The sequence below is a fragment of the Triticum urartu genome, chromosome 3A, assembly GCF_056163025.1.
Source record: "Triticum urartu cultivar PI428250 chromosome 3A, HENAU_Tu73, whole genome shotgun sequence".
Taxonomy (NCBI): domain Eukaryota; kingdom Viridiplantae; phylum Streptophyta; class Magnoliopsida; order Poales; family Poaceae; genus Triticum; species Triticum urartu.
The window spans coordinates 187,651,289-187,662,157 of NC_141875.1; the positions used below are offsets into that span (position 1 = coordinate 187,651,289).

The 10,869-nt window shown below is 44.7% G+C and overlaps 1 protein-coding gene across 1 annotated transcript; it reads left to right on the top strand.

Moving 5' to 3' along the window:
* The first annotated feature begins 728 nt into the window (after positions 1-728).
* On the top strand, positions 729-4,757 carry LOC125530493 (uncharacterized). The gene is made up of 2 exons (XM_048694885.2): positions 729-2,279; positions 4,040-4,757. Exon 1 carries the CDS (start codon positions 826-828, stop codon positions 2,092-2,094), a length of 1,269 nt encoding a protein of 422 aa, XP_048550842.2. The 5' UTR covers positions 729-825; the 3' UTR covers positions 2,095-2,279; positions 4,040-4,757.
* Positions 4,758-10,869: the final 6,112 nt, after the last annotated feature.

Consider the following 10,869-nt stretch of genomic DNA (forward strand, 5'->3'; position numbering starts at 1 on the left):
GACGTCAGCGGCAGTGGCAACATTGCCACCGACCGAGATCATTGGCATATGCGGGGATGACGTGGCCAAGCCGTACCGAGCGCGTCGCCTTCCCCATGTCCGCCTCCTTTCCCAACGCCCTCGCCCGGCCACCAAACCAAACTGTGCCGCCATCACCATGCCAAGCCGTGACGCGATCCGTGAGACCATTTGTCGTGACAAACATACGAAGAAGAGAGAGGGGGTGCGTGTGGTGGGAGAAAACGTAGGCCTAGTCTGGGAGCACAGTATTTCTAAAACCACAGTAATCCAAAACTATGTATTGTAATGCCTGGGCAATGAATACCTCAGTTTCTAAAACATGCAGTTTTCCTCTGCTTTAGTAAAACTATAGAGCGTTTGGCAAGCACAGTCTTTCTAAGACCGTGAGTGTTTCTCGGTTTAAAAAAAGAAGTCCGGACCCCTTTTTGGATATTGCAAAAAAAAAAACCTCAATTTTGAATATAGTACGGTTTTGTAAACTAAACTAAAGTATTTGTGAAAGCCAAACAAATCAAAGTCTTTTAAACCATGGCTTTACAAAAACCATGGTATTCTCCTAAAACTTCAAAAATACATGCCTTGGTGCCAAACGCAGAGTGGACCAGCGTTTTTTTTTCCTCAACGCGTTTTTCTCTCCCTTTGGCACAGTAAAAGGACAGATGGACAATGTCAGCGCCCAGCGACATCCTCTCTTGCTGGGGTTAATAACCCACTTCTCCTGTTTACGGAGCGGCTCATTTCCTTCTATAGATCAGACTGAGTTGGTTGGTTCGGCGAGGGAACCCCCGTCCAATCGCCGTATCTATGGCCGCCAACGGCCAGCCGGCGGCGGCGGCCGCCACCATCGACGACCTCCCTGAAAACCTGCTGCTCGATATCTTCCTCTGCCTTCCCTCCCTCTCGGATCTCGTCCGCGCCGCCTGTACCTGCCTGCCCTGGCGCAACCTGGTGACCAATTTTCCCCCCTTCCGCCGTCAATTCATTGACCTCCACCCAGCGGCCCTCCTCGGCCTCTTCTTCGACACACCGTTTCCACATGTCCCTCACAATGGCTTCCCCCACATCCCCGCCTTCGCCCCCGCCCGCCGGAATGATCCAGAGCTCGTGGCCGCCATCTTGAGCGGTGACTTTTTCCTCACCACCCTCCAGGCGTGCGATGGCCCGGAAGCTAACTGGATCGTCTACGACGCCCGTGGCGGCTACCTTCTCCTCAAGAAACTGGGCGAGCTATTGCTCGCGGTGCTAAATCCCTTGGCACGGTGGTGCGAACGGTTCTTTGATCTGAGTGACGCCCACATCTTCGACGACGACGACGACCGCGAAGGCGATGGTCAGTTCCTTCACGCCGGCCTGATCTGCGATGACGAAAACCCCGAGAGCTTTCGCATCTTCTGTCTTGTTGCCCATGGAAAGTTCAGGTTGCGGGCTGCGGTCTTCTCCTCATTCTTGGGAATAGGCGGCGATTGGTTCCTCTCCCCATGGTTGGATGTCCCGCCCCCCGACCCGGAAGGCGGCCAAGGTGATCTTTTGCCTGAGAGCGGCATGCGAGTGGGTAATTTCATCTACTGGCCATATCGGAATGGTTTGTATGTGGTTGTCTTGGATCCCGACCCAAACAACCCGCTATTGTTTGTTGAGATGATCCCACCTCTCCTGAATCTGGATGGTTTTCCCAGCTCGATCCTTGGCCAAATTAACGGCGATAACATGTGCATTGCTTATTCAAATGGATTCAACATTGGTTTCATGCTGCGTCAAGAAGATGGCCTTGATGCTGGGGCATGGGTTAACATCAGGGTATTCAACCTGACTGATAAAGTTCGACGGAAGCTTGGGCACTTACCCAATGGGCTGGAAATTGCGGCAATGCGGGGTAGCATAGTGTACTTCACAACATCACACATGTTCCATCCGCTCGAGGCCACTTGTTGGTTCGCTTGTCTGTGCTTGGAAAGTCGCAGGCTGGAGTGGTTGTTTCCGAGGACGTATAATGGTCTCTTCCAACCATACCACCATTCATCGTGGAGTACTTTTCTGTTACCAGAGAATGAAAGATTTTATCCCTTCATATGAGGAATGATGACAACCAGAGAAGGATATTCTGTGAAAAGCATTGCCTTGTTCTCCTACTGAATCAAAACATCCAGCTACCATCCAGAACTGATCTCTTCTTTGGACCTGCATCACGCCGAAGGTCCTGACGAAGTTCCTTGACATTCAGGATTCTGTGACAAGTCAGTCCTGTTTGATCGTTTATGGTAATTGTTGTTGTCTTCTGTTACCAAACTTACCATTTACATTGTGGGTGAATTACTTATCTGTTCCTTGGGTTCGCTACTGTCTCTTCTCGGTGTTGGGGCAAGGCATCAGGACCTTGGAGCCTCTTTTTGTTCTGTCTGCAAGATCAGTATTCTCAACTGGTTGTAGCCTGTTTACCAATTATGAAAAAAATCATCTGTGTTATTTTTGGCACATCTGTAGAAGTACCTACTATCTCTATGATATGTTGTTCTCAGAATGATGGTGTGTTCTATATGATTTGTTTGCATGAGTGATTTTTCTTTTGGAATGCTTTACTTAAGCAAGTTATTTCTTATATATTTGCAGTGTTTCTTGCACTGTATTTAATAGGTTGGCTAGTTATCTTGTTCTCTTTGTAAATTTACACATCTCTTCAGGAATTTGTGTCAAAAGCTGAAACAGGCAAACAAGGTTGTCAGTGTTAAGGCATGCATGTTGGCCAAGTTCAGGGATAAATGACACGTACTTATAATTTTGGATGGAGTACAACATAGGGCTCATATTTGATTATTTTCTCTTACTTAATATTCACTAGATAAATTCCTGAAAAGATATGCTCGATTGGTCAATCTGATTTCCTTTTTCTGTATACATGTCCAGCAAATACACAGTGGTATTAGATAAGATTGTTCTCTTACAGTTATCCCAGCCTGAAAACTTCTATACCAACCAGCATTGTGGTGGAATCCTGTGGAGTTTATTTAACTACCATCATGGTCTAATATGAACTATGTGATTAGTAATATGCTCAAGGCATCAAACTGGCACCCTGAACACTTGTTATTTGTGTAGCTGCCATTGTTGGTCTTTGTAGGCATCCTTTTGAAAGATCTGTTCAGTAATATCATAAGTCAAGGTGATGTCATGACAAGTATGGGAACTGACTGCTTGGTAGTATTGTTTCTATCTTGCCTTAATGTGAGATTTCTTCTGAGACATTTCAATTTCAATTGTTACAAGAGGGTTGCATTTTTGCCCCTTACTGTTCATCTCTTCCTGGTGTCTGCTTTTAATACCTGCCAATTGGATGCGCGCGGTCTTGTTGGGGTTTACCAAGCCAAGCTAGCCTCTGATATAAGTGAATATCATTCTCCTGTTTAAATAGAAATTAGTAGCTTTGATTAACTTGTCTCTTATTCTTTTCCGTTGAAATCAAGTTCTATGGAATTTGTGTGGTTATATTGACCTTCTGTTTGCTATTGATTGGAAATTCGATCTATGTGTATAGTGGTGGCCTTGTTCATTTCATGCAGTTATATAATACAGTAATGACTCATGTTAGTTTTTTTTTGAGAATCATGACTAATGTTAGTTGGACATGAATATTTGGCAGATGTTGCAGAGAGTCTGGGTTCAGGATGACATGATCATAGTGTTTTTTCTTGGTTCAAGCTGTTATATCTCATGAATGTTAGTATAGACAGTAGTGTCCTGCCAAAATGAGTTAGGCCTGCAAACTCTTCTTAACCTTTCATTAGGAGCTCTACCACCATATGCACATTGTTGCTGACAGGAAATCACCATTGAAAAATAATGGCGACAGAATGCACATATGCACTATTGCGTACGAAATAACCGAGCATTAGTTGCTGCCGCTGTTAGACCTATCTCGTACTGTGGTAAAGTAAGATCTGCTGCATTGTGCATGATTAATCCTTTTCTTTTTGTCAATTTTGTGTGTTGTTACTCATTGATGTCGAATACTCTCTTTTTTTAGATGACGAATACTCTACCACACTATCTGTGGTTTGTGAGGCACTTAGTCATCTGACGATGGCAATGAAGACGGGTGCAAGATACTACTGTCCTCTTGTTCATACAATAAACCCCACGCATTGCTACGGAAATTTATAGCACAAAATTACTGAAAATAAAATTGAAATATATGTGAATAATACCGCATCATATTTTTTTTTGTCATATAGTATATGGTAGCAAACCTAGAGGTAAATAGAGGGTGTATGTATTGTTATATTGCCTTGTGATATTCCAGTTCAATTGTTTGTTGCTATAAATTGATGATGTAAAGGGCTTGCATGCTTGATGATGTAGAGGGCTTGCATGTGGTGGAAAGTGAAAGATTGTATGCTACTGATGGTGTGGATGACTTGCATGTGCATTTAAATGGGATCGCTTAATTAGATAACTAGAGATGATACCTTGAGCATTGCTGCTGGAATTAGTTGTAGTTATTTCAATGAGATTTAATTGTATGAAACATTGTTTTTACTAACAACATGAGAACTGAAACTAAAATAATATGATTTTATATACTTAAGTATTGTATACACTTGTAGAATATTTGTCTTTCCCCTGCATGGCATGGCACAGTGAGTTGGCAATGTTGTATGTCTAGATAAGGTATGTCCTTTTCTATTCGTAGAAGTAGTGGGGGTCAATTATTTAGATATATAGAGAAGAGAAGGGGAAAATGTCCAAGAAATGTTCTTTAGACAGTCAAAGGCCTTTGACCAGACGAAAACGTCACAGAAGGGTATTTCCATAAGCGCACCAGACGAAAGAGGGGCAAGGTTGAGCATATGATTTTTTTAGAGGTAAAGATGAGAGTGGGTGCAAATTAGGGGGGGGGGGGGATGGAATTGTCCCATAAAAGTATGAGCTCGCCTCAAGCAACAACATAGCCACCAAGCAATGAGAAGAAGAACTTGAAAGACCTAAAAGAACGAACGGAGAGAGTGAGAGGGGGCACAATTAAAGAAGAAATGAAGGTGCATAGAGAGAAAAGAAGAAGAACCTCAATCAGCAGGAAAGAAGGAGGCCACACCAACAAGAAAGAAAAATATGAAGACGCAGCCAATAATGGCAGGGAAGAAAGAGATGTGCGGAGTGAAAAGTAAGGCGATGACGACGAGTTAACGAGAAAGGAGGGGAAATGCAAAGGTGGCCACATGCTTTTTTTAGGGACTCGAGTATATACATAATACTCAAGTAGAAGGCGTACATTCAGTCTGCATCTGGTTTTTCAGTCTGTCTGGGACCCTAGCTAGGAGCCGGAGGTCACCATGTTGTCTTGCCTCTGCAGTGAGTTCGTGCGCCAGAGAATTACACTTCCTATCAACATGATTGATCTTGAAGGAGGAGAACATCGCCAGGACATCCTTGATGTCACATAGAATGCCATGGCATGCTGATAAACTCTAGAGTCCTTTCTTAATTCAGTGGCTAGTATCATCCAGTCTATCTCCAGCTCGATTGGTCCTCTGTACAGCATTGCCAATTCTTTCAGCCAGTCACTGCGGCCTTTGCCTTTGCTTCCTCAATGCTTCCTACTGATCAAATCTTCTTTCCAACTGATACAATCGGCAAGCCTTTGTAGTCCCTAGCGATCGCTCCCGCCCAACACTGTCCACTGTCTAGTAGGAAAGCTGCGTCAGAATTTAATTACACTGTACCTCGTATCGGGGCAGACCACATCATGGTTGGTTGAGCTGCCAGATGCAGTTCGGTTTTGGCCAGTGGCCAAACAACTTTCCCAGCCTCCGATACATGGGGTGAAAAGGATAGCTGCACCTCTTCCTTGTATCTCGGCAGAAATTGTGTGGATCGGCTAATTGATTCCTTTCCCTTCCGATGTACACAGTCATCACGCAGAAACCATCCTCTCCACAGTACCATTAACACCTTCGCCCGCATGCCATCCGAAACTGTGCCTAGTAGCAATTACAGCCAGTCAGGGCCTATGTATCTCAAAGAACTTTCTGGTGGTAACTCCCATACTTTCCTCATTTCATGTCTAAGTGCTCTGCTTTTGGTATAGGCTACCGCCGCATGGAACACATCTTCCTCGCCACAACCATAGATGCTGCATGTGGCATCCAACTCTAATGACCTCTTCCACTTATTCTTCTTCGTGGTCGAAGTGTTGGTTGCAACTCGCCATCCAAAAATCCTAATTTTTGGTGGTACCTTCGATTTGCAAATCAATTCCCAAATACTCCTATCTTTTGGCTCCCTCAATGAGATGGACGGGGCCTGCAGAGTTTGGCCATGGATTGTTGCTGCTAGTCTATACGCACTTCTTATAGTGAAGACTCCATTCCTTTCGTAGTGCCAAGCAATTCTGTCCTTCGAAGGTGAACTAGAGACATGAATTTTGCAACTTTCATCCGCATCAAATGGCTGGAAGATTTGCCTAATGAGCTCCTCATTCCACTCTTTACTATCTAGCTTCATAAGCTAGTTCACTCAACGCAATGTGGACCTCCTAATGAAAGTTGCAGTCCTTAGGCCTTCCTTATGAGGGATCCATTGATCTCTTTGGATCTGGATGTTTGTGCCATCTCCCACCCGCCAAATTATTCCTTTCTTCAAGAGCTCCAAACCAGCTTCAACTCCTCGCCAAACCGGTGACGAATCGGAGGCAAACACCATGTCCAGAAGATTTCCGTGCGGTTAATATTTCTACTTTAGTACTCTAGCACACAAGCTGTTCGGGTTCTGTAATAGTCTCGAACCTTGTTTCGCGAGCAACGCAATGTTGAACATGTGTATATCCCTAAATCCAATACCACCTGCCCTCTTGGGTTGAGTCATGCGCTCCCACGACATCCAATGCACTTTCCAGTGGCCCTCTTCATCCCCCCACCAAAAATCACAAATCAACTTCTCGTACTTCTCACAAAAGTTTTTGAGAGTAGGAAGACGCCCATAATAAAGCAAGGGAGGGCCTGGACTACATACTTGACATGTACTTCACTCATCCTTCATCCTTCCCTCTGGAGTTGGGAGGCCCAAATACTTACTTTCAAAAGAAGAGGACACCACTCCTAGGGTTCTCTTTATTTCTTCCCTAGTCTCCTTTGGGCACTGCTCACTGAAAAGTAAAGAACATTTATTCTCGCTCAACAGTTGCCCCGTATCCTTCTGGAAGGAAGACAGTACCCTCTTAATAACTTGTGCCTACTCCACAGACGCCTTGAAAAATATTAGACTATCATCTGCGAAAAGTAGGTTTGAGATTCCTGGGTGTCAGAGTGCCCTCATTAATTTCCTTGCTCATTATATTAACCAGACCATCCGCCACTAGGAGGAACAGATACGGGCTCAATGGTTCTCCTTGTCGCAAGTCTCTAGAAGGGGTGAATGGTGCCAAAAGCTCACCGTTGCATCTGATTGAGTAACTTACAGAGCGAGCACACTCCATAACCCAGGCCGTCCATTTTTCACTGAAGCCCATCCTTAGAAGAACTCCTTCCAGAAATCCCCAATCGACCCTGTCATACGTTTTTGCTAAATCCAACTTATACACACAGTGTGTGTCGTGTTTATTCCTACAATGCTGGATTTTATGGAAGCACTCAAAGGCAATCATTGCATTGTCCGTAATCATGCGCCCCGGGATGAAGGTGCTTTGGGTCTCTGAGACACTTCGAGATTACCTTGTAAATGACGTTACAAAGACTTATCGAGCGGTAATCTTTTAGTGATTGAGGGTCTTTGCCTTTTGGGATTAGAATGATTACCGTATCATTTATTCCATCCAGCAATGTTCCACTCTCAAAGAAACTTAGCACACCTCCGACCATATGCTTTTATTGAGTGGAGCGACCGTCGAAAGGTAGCCAATGAGCTCAACCGACCTCAATGCTAGCCGAAGCAACTGGCATATGGGACAATAGGGAGGGGCCACTGTCGGACAACGTCTTGGTACACAAAGCATGCAAAACATCCACTCACCAGAGAAGCACGAAACAAACCCAAACCCGGGTGAGCACCAGATAGATACGACCAACGGGACAGAATGAACACAATTCCATGTTGATAGCGATTGTGCAAAACTAGTCGGATGAAACGACATGACTCCATCCGGACTCTGGCCAGATCGGAAAGAGACAAAGTAAAATAGTGGGAACGGTCCAAAGGACGTCGGCTCCGCAGCGTGCACAAACGCTCAGGCATGAAGAACGAGCCAGGTGTTGGGAGGGATAGCGGGATATCCAAGAGCGGTCTAAAAAACACGCGCGAGCACGAACAAACGCCAAGCAAGATGGTGGCCTCTAACCGGTAATCCAAACATCAGTCGCCTAGGACAAGCGAACGAAATGACACACGCGGGTCGAGGGTGATGTTGGAAATTTACGCTAGGGGCAATAATATTTTTATTATTATATTTTCATATTCATAATTAAAGAGTTTATATTCTATGCTATAACTGCTATGATCCTAGAATATGCGATTCAGTGGAAAACTAATATGCACGTGTGAAATGATAAACGATTAAATAAATGGTTCCTAGTCTTGCCTTTGGGACTAGCTCAAGTGTTGTTAATGATCACGTTTTTCGAATCTTAGGATATCGTTAAGTGTAACGATAGTCCTAAAACAACATTAAGATTATGAAGTTGAAAGAATGATCATATTGAATCGACCCAAACATGTTTGTTGTGAATTGGGTTAATATTGTCTATATTCAATTGTAATAACACAGAGTGTTAACGTGTGATCTTGCCCCTTAGACCATGAGAATATCGTGATCACTTTTTATCATATGGTGGGATTTGGGGTTGCTCAAACGTGACATGTAACACAGTGACCATAACGACAACTTACAGGTTAATCAAAAAGTTTGACAAGTGGCCGGATAGCTCAAGAGTGGTATTTGCTCCTCCGACCTTGGAGAGATATTCTTAGGTCCCTCTCAGTGTGACGACATCAATCATCGTCTGGCTAGATACAGGTGACTTCGTCACGGGGATGCCAGAACACAATAACGAGAAAGAAAAACAAAACCAGTAACAAGGATTTTGGTATAGTGAGCATAGTGATGACTCAAGAGGATACCGATGCATCCCTGGTTTTGTGAAGTATCGCAAAGAAAAGGTAACATCACATGATAACCAAAAGTTCACTCGAATATCATTCATGTACTTAGAGGGGCCAATATGGACGTCCACGGTCCCACTGTCGGTCATTGAACGAATGGCTTCGTCCATGTCTGTGAGTTACCGAACCTATGGGGTCACAACCTTAAGGCAATCATGATCTGCTAAGTGTTAGTAGGACAGGAGTCATGATAATATATTTGTGGAATTGTTTCATGAGTATTCGGAATAGTTCCGAGAGGATCATGAAGCGTTTCGGGGTCACCGGAAGGTTTCGATGAATATTGTCGGGAATCGTTGCATGGAAAAAAAATTCTACGCACACGCAATGATCAATTCATGGAGATGCATAGCAATGAGGGGGAGAATGTGTCTACGTACCCTCGTAGACCATAAGCGGAAGCGTTTCACAACGCGGTTGATGTAGTCGAACTTCTTCGTGCTTCAACCGATCAAGTACCGAACGCACGGTACCTCCGCGTTCTGCACACGTTCAGCTCAGTGACGTTCCTCGCCTTCTTGATCCAGCAAGACGTCGAGGTAGTAGATGAGTTCTGTCAGCACGACGGCGTGGTGACGGTGATGGTGGAGTGATCTCCGCAGGGCTTCGCCTAACACTACTGCAGGATGCTGCTAACGCGACACTACGATCAGAGACCCTTCGACGAAACTGTGTGTGATGCAATAATCGCAAACGTTGGCGTAAAAGAACCATCAAAAAAGGTGCAAAACGTTTGCGATGACGGAGCCATCAAACACGGTTCAGATTTTAGTTGCATGTGCGATGCAGGCCATACGGTTCAGTTCAATGAACTATTTACGATGATGAGGAACAAAAGAAACAGGCAGCCAGATGAAGGCGTGTGCGATATACAATATACGGTTCACTCGGATGAACTATTTTTGATGAGGTGGAACAATAGAAATGGGCAGCTAGATAATGGTGTGTGCGATTGAGGGCACACACTTCAGAAGGATTAACTGTTTGTGATTAGGCAACATAACAGAAATGGGTCAGCCAGATCATAGTGTCTGCGATTATTAGCAAAAAAATGTGTCTGCGATTAATGGCGTACACTTCACATGGATGAACAGTTTGCGATTAGCCACAACAAATTGAAACAGTTAGATAGATCAACGAGTGTGTGCTAGACGGGCACACACATTCTAATTAAAAGAAGCATGCGCGATGGTAATAACAGCGCGCACGGTTGTTGGAATAAGACGTGTGCGGACGTTGCCTATTGCGGTGCATCCTATGGTGCAAACGCCATGTACGAGGCCGAGAAGGCATACGTGCCCACGTTACGCCTTTCGAGAATAGTGACGCACTTATAACCATTAGTAAATTTTGAGCCTGCGTCCCGTCATATTCTAAATTGCAAACATGTTCACACCGATCAAAACCTAAACGGTTTCTCACATAGGAGCGTATTAGTACTCGGTTATAAATACTACTACTCCAAGATGACTGCACATTCCTCCTCAACTCCTCATCCACAAAAATAAACAAGTCATTCATCATCGTTCACTTGCGTCTGCCATGGACAATGTGAGTTCTGGGTCGAGAGATTGCCGCCACGGAGATGAGAGCATGGAAGCGGAAGCACGTGAGATGTCCTGCCTCACCGCGAACGCAGACAGCATGTCCCGCCGCGCGGCCGTAGCAGCACAGAGGTCCCGCCACTCCGCCGAAGCAGCATAG

Excerpts from the sequence above, each read along its gene's own strand:
- LOC125530493 (XM_048694885.2), top strand. The coding sequence starts at position 826 with ATGGCCGCCAACGGCCAGCCGGCGGCGGCGGCCGCCACCATCGACGAC.